General features: G+C 45.0%; 1 protein-coding gene across 6 annotated transcripts in view; it reads right to left on the reverse strand.

Annotated features, from left to right (window-relative positions):
- LOC146870991 (transcription factor Maf-like) overlaps positions 1–14,629 on the reverse strand; it is a 162,526-nt gene that overhangs the window by 914 nt on the left and 146,983 nt on the right. For all 6 annotated transcript variants that reach the window (XM_085649450.1, XM_085649468.1, XM_085649441.1 and 3 more), the window contains 2 exons: positions 9,671–10,134; positions 1–1,638 (listed from right to left, as the gene is read on the reverse strand). The exon at positions 1–1,638 is cut by the window's left edge and continues 914 nt beyond it. In XM_085649450.1, the coding sequence (XP_085505576.1) occupies positions 1,294–1,638; positions 9,671–10,114 (789 nt within the window). In that variant the 5' untranslated portion in view covers positions 10,115–10,134 and the 3' untranslated portion in view covers positions 1–1,293. The remainder of the gene's footprint in view (positions 1,639–9,670; positions 10,135–14,629) is intronic.

Below are 14,629 nucleotides of genomic sequence, written 5' to 3' on the forward strand. Positions count from 1 at the left end.
AGACTGAGAGTGCACATTTGACTAGAAAGAGCCACTTGTAATTCTTTAGGGCGATCAAATGACTTTATGTTCGAAGGACAGCACTGTTCAGTAATGGGCTGGATTATTATTATTTTTTTGTTTGCAAAATCACTGCATTGTGAGAGCTGCAGTCTTGGTTTGCCTCAATTAAACCAATTTCAGCACACTGGGTAACGATCATTTGGAGAAGAAAAGCTCAGGATTGGAATACGGGTGTTAAGTGACATGGAGTGATGTGGTCAACCTACAGATGTGAATTCACCTCGCCAGCATTTGCACCATCTTTATAGACCTCCTGTGAATGCCTCCTGGGGTGTTCTTCACCAGTCTCTGTACCATCTTTGCATAGGAGCAAGAACATGGTGTGTTTTTTTTTTTTAACTCATCATGGGGGCTTACCAGCCCCAGTGCCATATTCGTAAAGGAAACAAAACCTCTGGTCTGTAAGGGAGATCAGTCCTGGGGCTCACACGCCACCCTTTGTACCACATTTAGGAGATCCTTAGAATGCACCTCAGGACTCGACCTATTAGGTACCAGCTTTTTCTAAAGGTGGAAAAGGTACTTATTTCTTTGGAATATATACTGCCTGGACTCACTTCACCAGCCTTCCTGCAACCTTTGCCTTTGTTATATGAATCATGGTCTGAGACACTTGAGTGAAACATATATATGCCTGGCAGTGAAATAAGCTCACATCCCTTGAGTGATGTCTCCCACCACAATTCCCAACACAACCAGCCCTGTATCTGGAGAGGCATTGGATTCTGGGAAACGCTCAGGAGTTGGCATGAGTGTCCTGGCCTGCCCCTTGCCGTGACACTTCCCTTCCCCTACAGCAGGCGCGCAACACCCATTGGGCTCACCGGGCTTCAGCCTCCCCCGTCATGTGTGTCAGCCCGGCTGAGACAGCCTTGCGGGCTGGCGTCCGTTTAATTGCAGCCGCACCCGAGTACTTCACAGGTCTTTAAAAGACCATGTATTCGTTAATGAGGCTTTGGTTGTGTTTTCACCCCTTCTTACAGCCACTCTGCCTATGGCTGGAAGACTTAGCCCCCCCCCCCCCCGAAATCTTTTTCAGCCCCATCCGAAATTTGGCTCTAGTTGCCCGCCTGCCCTACAGTGACCCATGCCTTGAATTCCTTCACCCCACCCTCCTCCATGGTGTTTCAAGGACCCCAGGCGCCAAGTCTTTTAATAACACCATCGCCCCACTCTCCCCGTGGGTCACAGAAAGAACTCGGACGGGGAGGTGGGTTCCGAGGCGTGGTGCTATGCTACAGCTGAGGCCACAGCCTGGCTCTCAGCAAAGCTGCTGACCACGAGCTTCTCGTAGCGTGCTTTGTAGGTGTCCCGCTCGCGCATGACCCGGCTGAGCTCGTGCTGTAGTTGCTGCAGCTGATGCGAGAGGTGTGACTTCTCAGACTCGAGCACGTGCTTCTGCTGCACTCGCTTGAAGCGACACGACTGGGCGTAGCCACGGTTCTTGAGCGTGCGCCTCTTCTGCTTCAGCCGCAGGACCTCCTCTTTGCTGAAGCCCCTCAGCTGGCGGTTCAGCTCCCTCACTGACATGCTGACAAGCTGGTCATCCGAGAAGCGATCGTCCAAGTGGGCGAGCTGCAACAGGGTCAAACAGAAAGAGATGATGTGAGAAGAGGGTACATATCTTCCTCCTTTTCTTTACAGCCCAGGGCTCCACCCACTTCATCGTCATTGAGTTAAACACGCTGATATGCTTTTATGACACGTGTCTCCACCACCCTTTCTTCCAATTCTTTCTAAGTCAGGAACCTTCTCGGAATGTGATCTTCCAATTAAGCCCGTTCACTTATTTTCTTTTTAGAGGCAAATTGTACAATCAAAACTCACCTGTAGTATGAGAAGGTGTCACTAGTCACCTGTTATTTGTATTATATGCACCTACTCACATCACAGTGCCCATTTTAGGACAGGGCTTCACTGACACATAAGATCTACTTCCCTCCTGCCCTCGCTCACAATGTAAAACAATGACAGGCGTGTCCTTTGCTTTCATTTTCTAGAGACTCTCTAAGTGTTTTTCAACTGAAATTACATTACTAAATGGAGAAATACGGTCATCATAATTTCCCATTCTGTGGGATTCTTTTCTGAACTAACTGCATCACAGCATAAAACAGCCTCCTTTCTTCCCTAAAATCGGTTGTTTCCATGGAATACTTGAGTTTCTAAACTGGGACCACCTGGATGGCTTCCTTGTGATTAGTGTGTAAATAGGGGTACAGAATCCCAGCATGGTATAGGCCATAAAAAAACTTCCTACTGTTTAATCCCGAAAACAATTTTGATAGACTTTACATTTTTAAATGTTGTTAGTAGCGAATCATAATACAAATATTTTAATGTTTTTTTTATGTTCCTACGTCATATTTGATGGATCCTGCATTATAAGGAATACAATGCCTCCATGTGTATCTAATCTGGATTTCAATGACATTATATAGGCGCTCCGCCTGCTGCCTTTTGAATCTATTCTATAGGGTCAAGGAACATCGTGGTGATTTGCAACATTCTGATTATATAAAATTGGTACAAGTTTATACCTATTATGACACATAGGATTATGTAACCTGTCAGAATTATTAGGATCAACCTTCAAATTGTCCGTAAGACCACACAAAGACCACAAAAGTCGTAAAAACGTGTCATGATTTTTAGGTCTCGTGAGCCAAAGGCTCAAAGAGACATTTTATAACTGGGTTTTTCAAAGTGCTGCCGTGGCCTAAAGCTACAGTGCATGTGAACGTGCACGCGCTCAGCCGCCAATCACTGCTGCGCGCGCACCACCCAAGCGATCGCGATCACTTTCGCTTTGATCGCGATCGCTATTACTTTCGTTTTCGGCCGCGCGGCCGAATGCTTGTTTATCCTCTCAACGTGTGACATCTGGATTGTTTCAAGCGTGAGGTCTTCTGTTTTAAAAAAAATCTTTTTAGTTGCCCAGTCCTAAAAAGGCCTTGTGAAACGTCTGACCAACTATCTACAAGCATTTTCTATTGATGCCCCAAGGCCCTCGTTGTGGGAAGGCTGATGGAAGTAAAATCCAGGGGATATTTTTTTGCCCGAGATTTAATATTCTAACCCCTTCACAATTTGCGTTTTACCAGCAATTTTTCCGCTATGCAGATGTGATCGGGTTATACCACGTTTTCCCCCTCAGAAAAACTAGTGCTACCACATCTGGTAAAATTGAAACGCATTTAATCTATTTTTACGATATGCGAAACACTTATCAGGGAGGTAAGAGTGCCACTTGGGAAAACGGCATCATGCTATTGCTTTATTTCCGCCAGGGGAATAAACTGCTCTTTAAATCCGAAGCGGTCAGATGAGGGCCCAAGGATGAAGCAGAAGCTATCTTCTTGTGTGTGCCCCCCTGAAGCCGCTGAACTTCCAGCGGATGTCACGCGCGTCACTGATCCCGCTGCCCTCGCATCGAGCAGGCCTCGTCGCCAACCGCAGTATTTTCTGTCAGGAGTAAACGTTTAACACCTAGGTCGCCGCTGTGACTGGCGAGCCTGCATAAGTTCGGTCCTAATTATAGTGTAAATGATAGGAGATGAAAGGCACACTTTGAGGTGAAACAACTTCTGGCAGCCGTTTTCGGCATCGTTACCGGCTGGCTTGCTCTTGATTACAGGACTCGGAGTGAAGGTGGGGACGCTCCAAGGGAGAGTGACAGGCTTGCATAATTACCGGGCTCGTTGTTAATGTGGGGGTACCGCCCCTCGTTTATAATTGTGCGGTCTGCATTTTTCACGCTCACAAGGCTTAATATTTACTTTCATTATTTGCTAGTAAATCTGCTATGCGTTTCCTGTTCCCAGGTAGGGAGTTGGGGCCTGTGCTTTTAATCTCCAGCCTCCTGTCACTTGTGATATGTGGGGTAATTTTCCGGTATTTTTTTCCTGGCAGGCCTGAGTAAATAGATTGCTCTATAGATAACACAATAAGGAGGCCAGTGGTTTGTGAACAATAAAGCTGAACGTGGTGTTCTTGCGTGATCAATCAGCCCGGCTGCTCGGCTCATTGCGCGCGGCGGCGATCTTCAGAAGGCCCGCTCTGCAGAAAGAAGGCGGCTAAATTCTGATGAGGAATGTCCCGCGTGTCATCTCTATACAAACCTTACTTTATTTACATCTAAAAGGGAACGACGAGCCTTTGGTCAAGGCACTGTTGCCGTTCGTCCTTTGCTGCTATGCGGCCTCGGCTTGCCTTGCCGAGACTGAGCACGCGCTCTTCCAGACCTGCCAACTCACACGGTACCACCGTGTGTCACAGATAGCCAGTGCTTTAAATAGAAATATAGAAGTGCAGGTACTAGCTACTTAGAGTTCCTATTTGCTCCTGAGAAGTGCTGGCACTCCCCTATTAGATGTATTGCAGCAGTGCTGAGAAGTGCAGGTACTCTCCCTTTAAAATAAAAGAAGTGCAGGTACTCAGTATTGAACAGTACCTGCTCATTTAAATCAATGCAAATATCGCCCCTTCACAGGGTCACCCAGATATCACACAGTGGCAGACAAATCAGGCTGGAAACCCCTGCACTCTGTGGGTATCCAGCTCGACTTCGGCAGCTGTAAGTAGCTGATGTCTATTAAGAAATGTAAGGCTATTTTTAGGTCTCGCCTGACCCAGCGCATGTGCTGGTCTGGCGAGACTTATTGAGAGGGTTCCGAAAAGTGCTACCAGGCCAGCCTAGAGCTACAGTGCATGTGCGCGGGTGCGCGCGCCGTGCTTTGCCGCGATTACTTTAACTTTCGTGGCCGCACGGCCACTATGATGTGATCGCGATTGCGATCACTTTCACGGCCGCACATAGCCAATAGGTCTCGCTTTTGGGACCTTATAAGTATTTTGTTATGCAACTGTTGCATGACTAAACACTTATATGGTCCCAAAGGCGAGACCTATTGGCTATGCCAATGCTTGTTTTCTTTTTTTACAGTGTTTCTGAAAACGGCGGCTGATTTCCCTGCATTTTCTCAGCAATACGTCTGACAGTGTAATCAACGTTTCTATAATCAACTATCTTCTTTCTTGTTTTATCCTTTATTTATTTTACTTTATGTGCCATATTGTTGGTGCCAATTTTGTTTTCATTAGCTGAACATATTTTTATTTTATGATACTCTGTGCTTCATAGCCGCGATGCCTTGCAATTTTTTTACTAAATTAAATCTTGCCTTTGGTTTCGTTAAAAGCACGGGAGGGAATTGGCTACCGACGACGTGTGGGTTCCTAAGTTATAACCCAAGTGATCAGAACATTTACAAGTTTGGTTCTAATGACACAAAGACGCTCCTATATTATGTTTGTATAAAATTGTTCCTCAATCTACAGTGAAAATTAGGAGGTTGCCTTTTGGGAGGGCACGCGGTAACATTTTGCTCTCTCCTATCACAAAGACTGTTCCGCCAGCAGGGCATTGCACTGGCGAGCACTCCATCTCCCAAGTTAAGGCGTTTGCGGAGTTCCTTCGGCTCTTCGCTCTGCCTCAAACTGATGGTGACTAGCCCCAGACAGACCAACTCACTTGGAGCAGGAGAGATTCTTTGCCCCCACAGCCCCTACATGTTCTGAAGTCACGGCTGTTCCATGCAGCATGTTGCAAATGTTAAATCATATGAGAAATACATTGTAGGCAGCGAACTCCCATCTCTCCCCAATGCCAGGGTCTCGCTTCCCATGCATTCTCGTTTGTGGGACCAAGGAATGGGCTGAAATGCTTCCCTCTCGTTAAATCCTATAATGCCGCCACGCACACTCTTGCTCAATCCCTCTCACGCCCAGACACCATGTGCTTTTGGCTGCACCACATAAGTGGATTAATGCATGTGTAATCGGCCTTCCTTAGCAGCTATAATTACCCTGAACCACCAATGCCCCTGACACGTGGAGGCAGAAGGGATGGCTGCGGAGCCATGTCCCTCCACCTGCCACGCGCTTCCCCCACCCCGACGTGGGACCTCGCCTCCATTTTGTGTCTACCTCCCTTTCCTTCTGCCCATTGAGTGCATTGCTATTTTAAATAGTAAATATAGCAGTCTAGAGAAATCTCAAATAATTTAAACGGATTTTATCTTAAGAACCATTACCTATAATGAAGTGTTGCACTGGGCCTTCATCTGGTGGGTGGATCGAACACGGCTTAAGGCCAGGTTCGTATCACGAAAAGCCCACATTTGATACATCAGTTTAGGGTGGGGAGCATAGATATAAAAACCACAGCAAAGCTTTCTAATTTATTCATCACACAATGAATTGGTGAGTGCATCACCTGTTACAGTAAACATTAATGTTAGTGATAGTGAGTCATTTTATCCTTATAGAGGAAAATATTGGGATAATTCAGTCCCAGGCAGAGAGATTTGAGATCAATTGGGCATGTTGCCGCCAGTCAATGAGAACTTTCTGGAAATCAGGAAAAGCTGCCATCCTTGATATCGCACAGGAGTCTTGTATCTCCGCACTGTATTACAACCTTATTCAGACTTCAGTGATGTTTCCAGTGGATTCTAAATGCACGTGTTGGCAGTATTAATGAGTACTGTAATTGAAATCCTTTGGTCCTGGTGCAGCCTGTGCTAATAAGGTAGGATGGTAGCTTCTGGTCCAAATTAAAAAAACGCCTGACTACATACACTCTTAAAGGTTGAGAATCATCACTTGGGCATAATGACCCCTGATGAGCTGCAATACACCCTCTTGGCTCTTTGTAACAACTTCATATATACCCTTCTCATGAAGACTTCACTGTTTAAGCCCATTCAGTCCTTGGCTTCAGGATTAAGCGGTAACACCAGAGGTGTCTCCTTCCTCTTTTCCAACTTCTCTTACAACACCACCAGTTGAGTTGGTGTTTGTGCTGAGGAGGATGTTGCCTGCCTCCTTTCATATACTTTGTCCATTTTCTAGACAGGAGTACCTGGAATATAGTTTGATACAACACCCCTGTGTAGGAAAGTTCTCCTTTTGACATGGTTATCCCCCACTTTTTGTCTGCCTCTCTATGCATCTTTGACTGAATGTGCACTGGGTTCCTGCTAGCCAGGTTCTCAGTGCCTGTGGGTTCTCAGTGCCTGTGTTTTTTGTCCACAATTTGCCCACTTCTGTCCTACATATAAGTGCCTTGTAAAAGATACCAGTGGTACCAAGGGCCTTGTGACTAGAGAGGGTCTTTAAGGGCTACAGCATCTATTATGCAACCCTAAGAGACCCTTCACCAAACACATGCACACTGCCACTGCAGCCTGTGTGTTTTTGTGCAGATAAAAGTGAAGAGTCGACCTGGCACACACGGCTGTGTACCAGGCCTACCAGCACTGCAAGAGGCATTGGTAAGTCACACCTACAGCAGCCCCAACGCAGAGAGCACTACACCTCTTATGAGATATACCCCTATACTGTGTAAGTCCATTCTTAGACACTATAAGTGCACAGTGAAGCCATGCTGGGAGCTTGCCCACTATGAGTTTCACAGCTCCATGATGGCTTCACCGAATTCCAAGATGTTTGGTACCAAACATCTCAGATTAATTAACCCACACTAATGCCAGTGCTGGATTCATTTATAAATGCACGGAGAGGGCACCATAGAGGTAACCCCTGAAAATCTACCAACCTATCTGTGTGTGCCTGACTGGTCTGCACCAGCCTGCCACTTCTAGACAAGTTTCTGACCCCCTGAGGTGAAAGCCTTTTATTCTTGTGGGTCAGAAGCAAAGCCTGATCTGGGTGGAGGTGCTTCACACCTACCCCCAAGCAGGACCAGTATTGAAGGGCGGTGAGCATCAAAGGCTTCCCATCCTTTATGTTGGCCAGGGCCTCTCCACCTAGTGGAGATTCCCGCCCCCCTGACCAAGCCGCCCCAGTTGGCCGGAAGGTCGGCAGGAAACTTAGTTAGCAGGAGAGGTGTGTCCCCTTTCAGCCAGGAACACTGCAAAGGTGTCCTGAGCTGAAGTGACCCCCTCCTTTGAAAATACACCATATTGTTTTGGAGGATTTTAGGCAATAGGGTTAGGGGTATTCTCCCTCCCAGAAGAAGTAGACATACAAAGACTGTAGTCACCCTAAAGGTAAGTAGCTCATTGGCTACTACCTTCTGACCACTGTAAAGCCCCTTAAAATAGTATTTAGGGGCACCCCTGAACCTTAATCCTCAGTTTGTAAAGACCTACGAAGGAAGAGGACATCCCAGAGCCGTTCAGCAGAAATCTGAAGACACCCACTGACTTAGCCCCAGTCCTACCGGCCTGTCTGCAGCCCTCAAAGATCCTGCGAAAAACAATGACTCGTCCTGCGACCCAGCAACCTCCAAAAGCTGCCTTCAGCAAAGACCAGAACTCCAGAGAACAGTTGCCCTGTTCAACAAGAAACTCCAAGAAAGGCCTCTGTGACCTGCAGATCTGTGAAACCCTGCTTCCCGATCCACCACTGTACCCAATGCCTCAAGCCCGAGTCCAAGTTGCCCACCAGTCCCAGCAAGGTTCCCCAGCGATCCAGAGCCCGGGTCCCCCGTTGGCTGACACAAAGGTCCCTCCTAACCCCAACTGGCTCCGGTAAGGCTTTTCTGACATCAAAGGACACCCCTGCACACACAGCCCCCAGCCTTGGGGACCCTAACCAACAGTGTCCTGGTGTCCCTCAACATCCAAACTTACGTCCACAACCACTGGTTTCCTTTGTCCAGCTTCCTGATACAAGCCTGCAGCCTTTCTTTGAAACCATCGTCCACCCATTGCTTTGTATTGGGCACCAGACGCAGTGTTTGCACTCTATACCTGGCCTCCCCTGTGCCACTGAGGGTGTGTGGTGCTGCCTTGTGCCCCCCCAGTGCTTGTCTCAACCCTCCGAAGGTTTCCTCCAGTTCTGCTTTACTTACCTATAAGTAGCACGACTTTGAGTGCCCCTTGTCTCCTTCGGTTAACATTGGGCATCTGACTCCGAATTTGACCTCTGCACCCAGCTACCCCAGTGCCGCTGGTGGTGCAGTCTTGGTGCTCACTTGAACCTTGCCCTGTGCGGACCTAAAACCTCAAAGACTGGGTTTGTAAGTAAAGCACTTACCTGAAATTGCATTCTAGTTTTCCTCCCGTAGGATAACATTGCTCGACTGAACTATTGCTATAAGTGTACATTTTTCATGCTTTGCAAAGTATTGCTAGTTCTAAAAACTGTATCTACCATACTGATCTGAAGTCTTGCATTTCGCATTCATTTTCTGCATTGAAAAGTATTGCCAATTTGAAAACTGTACTTACCTGCAACTAAGTTCTTTGATTCTAGTGATAAAGTAACAAAGTAAAAAATGTTCATACCATTGGTCTCGGATTTAGTCATTGAGTGTGTGTAATCATATCTTACCTGAGTGTGTACAACAAATACTTAACACAGCCCTCTCATACTTAACACAGCCCTCTGTTAAGCCTAACTGCTCACCCACACTAGAGAACATTAGCAATATCTACTTTAGCCTCTGTAAAGCCTATGGGAATCCACTGGACTCTGTGCACACTATATTTTACTTTGAGATAGTATACACAGACAGCTACCACAGGAACTAAATTATACCCCCACGTCTCACCATGTTTCTGCTCCAGTCATTTACCTGATGATGTTGTCCACTCAGCTCCTCGGCACTCAGCAAGTAGCCTTGGTGCGTAAGGTGGTGGTGTCCACCCCGGTAAACCTCCAAACCAGTGAGCTGGCCGCTACCACCCACCACTGCCGCTGTGGCAGAATTGATTAGAGCGCCCACTGCATCTTCTGTGCTCAGGCTCAGCCCCTCGGCTCCCATTTGCTGATGCAAGGTGGCCATCCAGTACAAGTCCTCCAGGGCCGCCTTCTGGTCACCTGAGCTGGGGTCACTGAAGGTTGGTGAGGGGGGTACCGAGCTGCATGGGGTGGAGCTGACAGAGGCACCTGCCCGTGCAATAAGGCCAGACCGCCCATCCTGCGGCTCCCGCTTCACTTCAAACTTCATCAGGTCAAAGTCGTTGACATACTCCATGGCCAGAGGGCTGCTGGGAAGGTCCACTAGTGGATGAGCCATGGTGCTAGTAGGTCCTGCAACTGAAGTCAAGGAAAGAGCATATGAGTAGAGATAGAATGTACTGTTAACAGGCAGAAGTCATAAATATGCAAAGAAAAATGCACCGGTGTACTAAAAGCACTAGATATACTACGATAGTATGAGAATACATGTCTATAATAGGCAGACGTCCAGGAGTTATGAAAGGTACCATGTTGGATGGCGATCAAAGAAAAAGTGTGTCCAGATTGCGCTGCATGAGCCAGAGCTCTAGTGCAGCACACCATGGACACTGACAATCATGCTTCCAGACCAAGAGCAGGGTTGAGAATTGCCTTTTGCTTGTGATAACCTTGAAGAGAAGAGGTTTGCATTGGTTGGCCGCATTAGAACTTGTCACTCAAACCTTGCTGGCTGTGTTAACAATACTTCTGACATCACAAGGGGCTTTATCGGCGATCTGATTTATGCCCACACCAGTGACATCACCAACGAAATCACAGATCATGTTAAATATGGTTTTCTTTCTGAATATTAGAAACTGTGGCATTGCTAGGGGGAACTCCAGTGAAGCCACCCTCAAGCACCTTATTTAAGCAAAACTCGAAGTGCAGATGTTTTGACATCGGAGCACTCTTCCATATCAGAGTGCTTCCTCTTTTGGAGCACTGCTTCGATTACAAATATTATTGATAATATTAATGATGTCATTGATGACGTCACTTTCATACCATACCCATTGTCATGTCTTGTGTGAGGACATCAGCAATGCAAATGGCCACAATTCTTGTTTGCACCTTAATTGTAGAATTTCAGTTTTTACGGGCGCTGACTTGGGGTGGAGGCGTCATTTTTACAAGTAAATTATCATTTTAAAAGCACCTGTTGCCGCGTTCCTGGCCTCCAGCAATTTTCAGGCATCAATAAAAATGTTAAGATAATTTTGGTGATTAATCGTGTCCCTGGAAAGAGAACGGAGGTTTGTCTAGTGGAAGTTTTGACTCATCCAAAGGTAGCGCAGAGGGTTAAAATGCCTGCTGCTAAGAACGTGTACTATGCAGATAACAAAGTGCATAAAATGTATATAGGTCAGTATGTTACTGCTTCAGTAAGAGAGCTCTTTTTGTAACTTGTTGTTTATAAGACAAAATCCTGATATAGAACATTGAGCTATTAACTGTCATCAGGAGCTGCATGCAACTGCAAGGTATATGTTAGAGCTATATCTTTTTTTGCCCAGTCTTTCATCATCATCATTTTGCGAAAACGGGTCATTTGCGTAGAAAACAATTCTTATTATTAAAGAGAACCCCTAAGAATGATAATTTTTAAATTCTGAATTTGTGCTTTTCTTGAATAAGGACTCTTAAACTTTATAGCCTGAGAGTATCAATGACATGTTACTCCTACACCTTGTAGTCCTGTCTGATGTAATGTTTCCTATACATTGATTTACATACATATGTGTGTGTGATGTAAAGTGCTCTGACACCTTACACTGGTATGAGCAGTAATGTAAAATTAAATAATTCTGAGAGATAGTTGTTATTGAGACTTTAAGGGCACTGTTAAAGGGTGCTAGTGAGGGAATCCATGGCAGAGGTAGTCATTGGGGGTGGCGGCGCCACCAGTGTTAAAGCCGGCCCTGTTCAGTATTAATCCTCCTCAGTATTTCAGCAAATATTTTTTCAAACATACTCCAATACTTCAAGTGTTCATCCAAACTCTAGGTTTCATAAAAACGTTGTTTTAAATGGCTTTTGTACTTCTTTTAGTAACGCTGAAAGGAATCAAAACCCTAATTTAGATTTAGGACCTAATTATTCAGTTTTATCTGTCATGTGCCCACACACTGTGAAATATTATGTAAAGACAGAAAAATTGTATAATGCTGTTTAAACGTGCATGTTAAAGTTGCACAATTGTATCTGGAAATAACCTACAGCCTGCTTTCAAAAAAGGTCTCAATGCGGTTTGGTTTAAGTGTTTTTTCCTCTTCATTGTATTCGAGCTGAGAACGTCCAGCCTAGGATATTTAACAGGAAATTCAGAGCAGCAAGAATGTTTTCCATTGCAGTCTGTTAGTTTGGCATGAGAAGTCACAAACAACAGGAAAGAGCTGTTCTTTAAATAAATGTATGTAATCTGGGTGGGACATAACGGAAAAGCAGGAAGCTTTTTCTATTGTGAACATTGTATTAAATATGGATCTAGGCCAAAGTTAGTATTATAAGAAGTAGACTTGAAGTGTATGTTAGTTGAGACTGACTTTTGCTTCGCTCATAGCACATCACTCTCCCAGCAGAATTAGCCTGGCATGTACAATAAACCTTTTTGTACTCCCTTTTGTTGCAGATGTGGTGATTAAATGATTTGCACTGCTTAAAGGATTTTTTCCCGACATTGTGGCAGAGCCAGCCAAGAGATCCCCTTTGCTCCTGCCTGCCGCTGGGGAGGTTCGCCTTCGGACAACCAATTTAGTCGTGCACAATTTAAGGAGGATGACAGACACCCGTTGATACGAAAGATCTGTTTTTTGGACAACAGGGGTACCGGTCTGGGGGACGTCTGCAGAGGCCAGATAAGGTAGGAAAAATCGGCGATTGTCGAATCCTTGTGTATTGATCCACAACTATTACAAACGTAGATGTGTATTTAGTTAATCCTGGCAGACCTTTGTTTAGGAATCGTCAGAGAGGAAGAGAGAGAATTAAATGTGTTTTGTTGATCCTGACAGACCTTTTGTTTAGGAATCGTCAGAGAAATAGATGTTTATTTAGTTAAACTTGGCAGACTGTTTTTCTTTCCCTTGGGGAATTATTAGAGAAATAGGAATTATATAAGAAGTCTATCCTGACAGTTTGAATTAGGAAAACGTCAGAGGAAGAGAAAAAGTTGACATTTTGTAGTAATATGTTATGCGAGTTGTTTTTCTAAACAAAATACATATATATATATATATATATATATATATATATATAATCTACTGGCGGTCGCCAGTAGATAGTTATAGTTAGGACCGTGTTTCCATAGGAAATCCGCAACATTCTATTTGGAATAACTTTGGCGCCGGTTGACGAATCCTCGCGAAATTTTCAAAATAGGTGGGGCGCTCCGCTCCGCTCCGCTCCTACCCTGAAAGGCTCGGGGGGATTCGTCAAGCGGGGGCTGAGAAAAAAGGGGGGTCCCAAAACGCGTTTTCCCCATGCATTTTCCCATAGGACCTTTAGTCCGAGCTACAGCCCGAACGGCTGAACAGAATTACTTGAAATTTGGCAGAGAGGTAGTCCTCAGGTCAGAGATGTGCCTTTTGCAGGTCTGGTGTAAATCTGTTCAGTAGGTCCTGAGAAAATAGCATTTAAATCAATATATATATCTGTAAGCGCGCTCCGTGCGCTTACGGTAAGCTTACCGTACGCGTACGGTGCCGTGCGCGAGCTCAATTCTGATTGGTGGTTACATGACTGTAAACATTCAAATCGGTCGAAATCAGAAAGTGTCGGCCGCCATTTTCTGTCTCTCGCACTGAAAAACAAAGGTGGATAACGTGAAAAGGGGGCAACGAAGAGAGTTGCAGACCCCCTAGCGTTTGTCAGGGGGTCCACGAAGGACCAAAAAGTACGAAAAATACATTTAATAATTTTTAAAAAAAATCGCGGAGTGCGCGTACGGTAAGCTTACCGTACGCGCACGGCAAAAAAACGAAAAAAAATAAAAACTAAATAACAATCACATTTATTAAATAAATTGAAGGACCCGCAAGGGAGAAAAAAAAATTGTTACTGTGTAAAAAAAAAGGCGAGGCGCGCATGGTATGAACTGTGCAACGTGGGCGCTCGGTGCGCGAAGCGCACCGAGTGCCCACAGCGCGCGCAGGGTGCGCGAAGCGCACCGTGCGCGCAGGGTGTGCGCACGGTGAAAAATCAGAAAAAAATAAAAAATAAATACATAACTTAGCATTTAAAAAACCGTACAAATTCACTGAAAAAACCATAGGTTTCACACACGTTATAGTTAGGAATTATCATTTAAAAAATCTTGCAAATTCAATTAAAAAACCATAGGTTTCACACATGTTATAGTTAGCTGTACATTTCACTCGTAAAAAACCAATGAAATTCCACGTTAAAGTTAGATCAGGTAACTATAACTTGAGCGACCGCAATCCACAATGTGTCATTTCAGATGTCATCATTGATGTGATGAGTGATGTCACTGACCATGTCATGAGTGATGTAATATGTGACGTCATCAGCAGTTTATTGTGGGCGCGCAAGTTATAGTTACCTGATCTAACTATAACGTGGAATTTCATTGGTTTTTTACGAGTGAAATGTACAGCTAACTATAACATGTGTGAAACCTATGGTTTTTTAAGTGAATATATATATAATGTAGATTTGTGGTTGTTATATCATGTGTAATAGATTATGAGTTCTCTTGCATTATCAGAGGTACCAACTGTTTTTTAACGTGAACTACATTAGGACAGGAGCCTTTAAGAATAGTAAAAGTTTTTGGGTAGATTAAAAGGAA

Source organism: Triturus cristatus, chromosome 1_1 (genome assembly GCF_964204655.1).
Source record: "Triturus cristatus chromosome 1_1, aTriCri1.1, whole genome shotgun sequence".
Classification (NCBI taxonomy): Eukaryota; Metazoa; Chordata; class Amphibia; order Caudata; family Salamandridae; genus Triturus; species Triturus cristatus.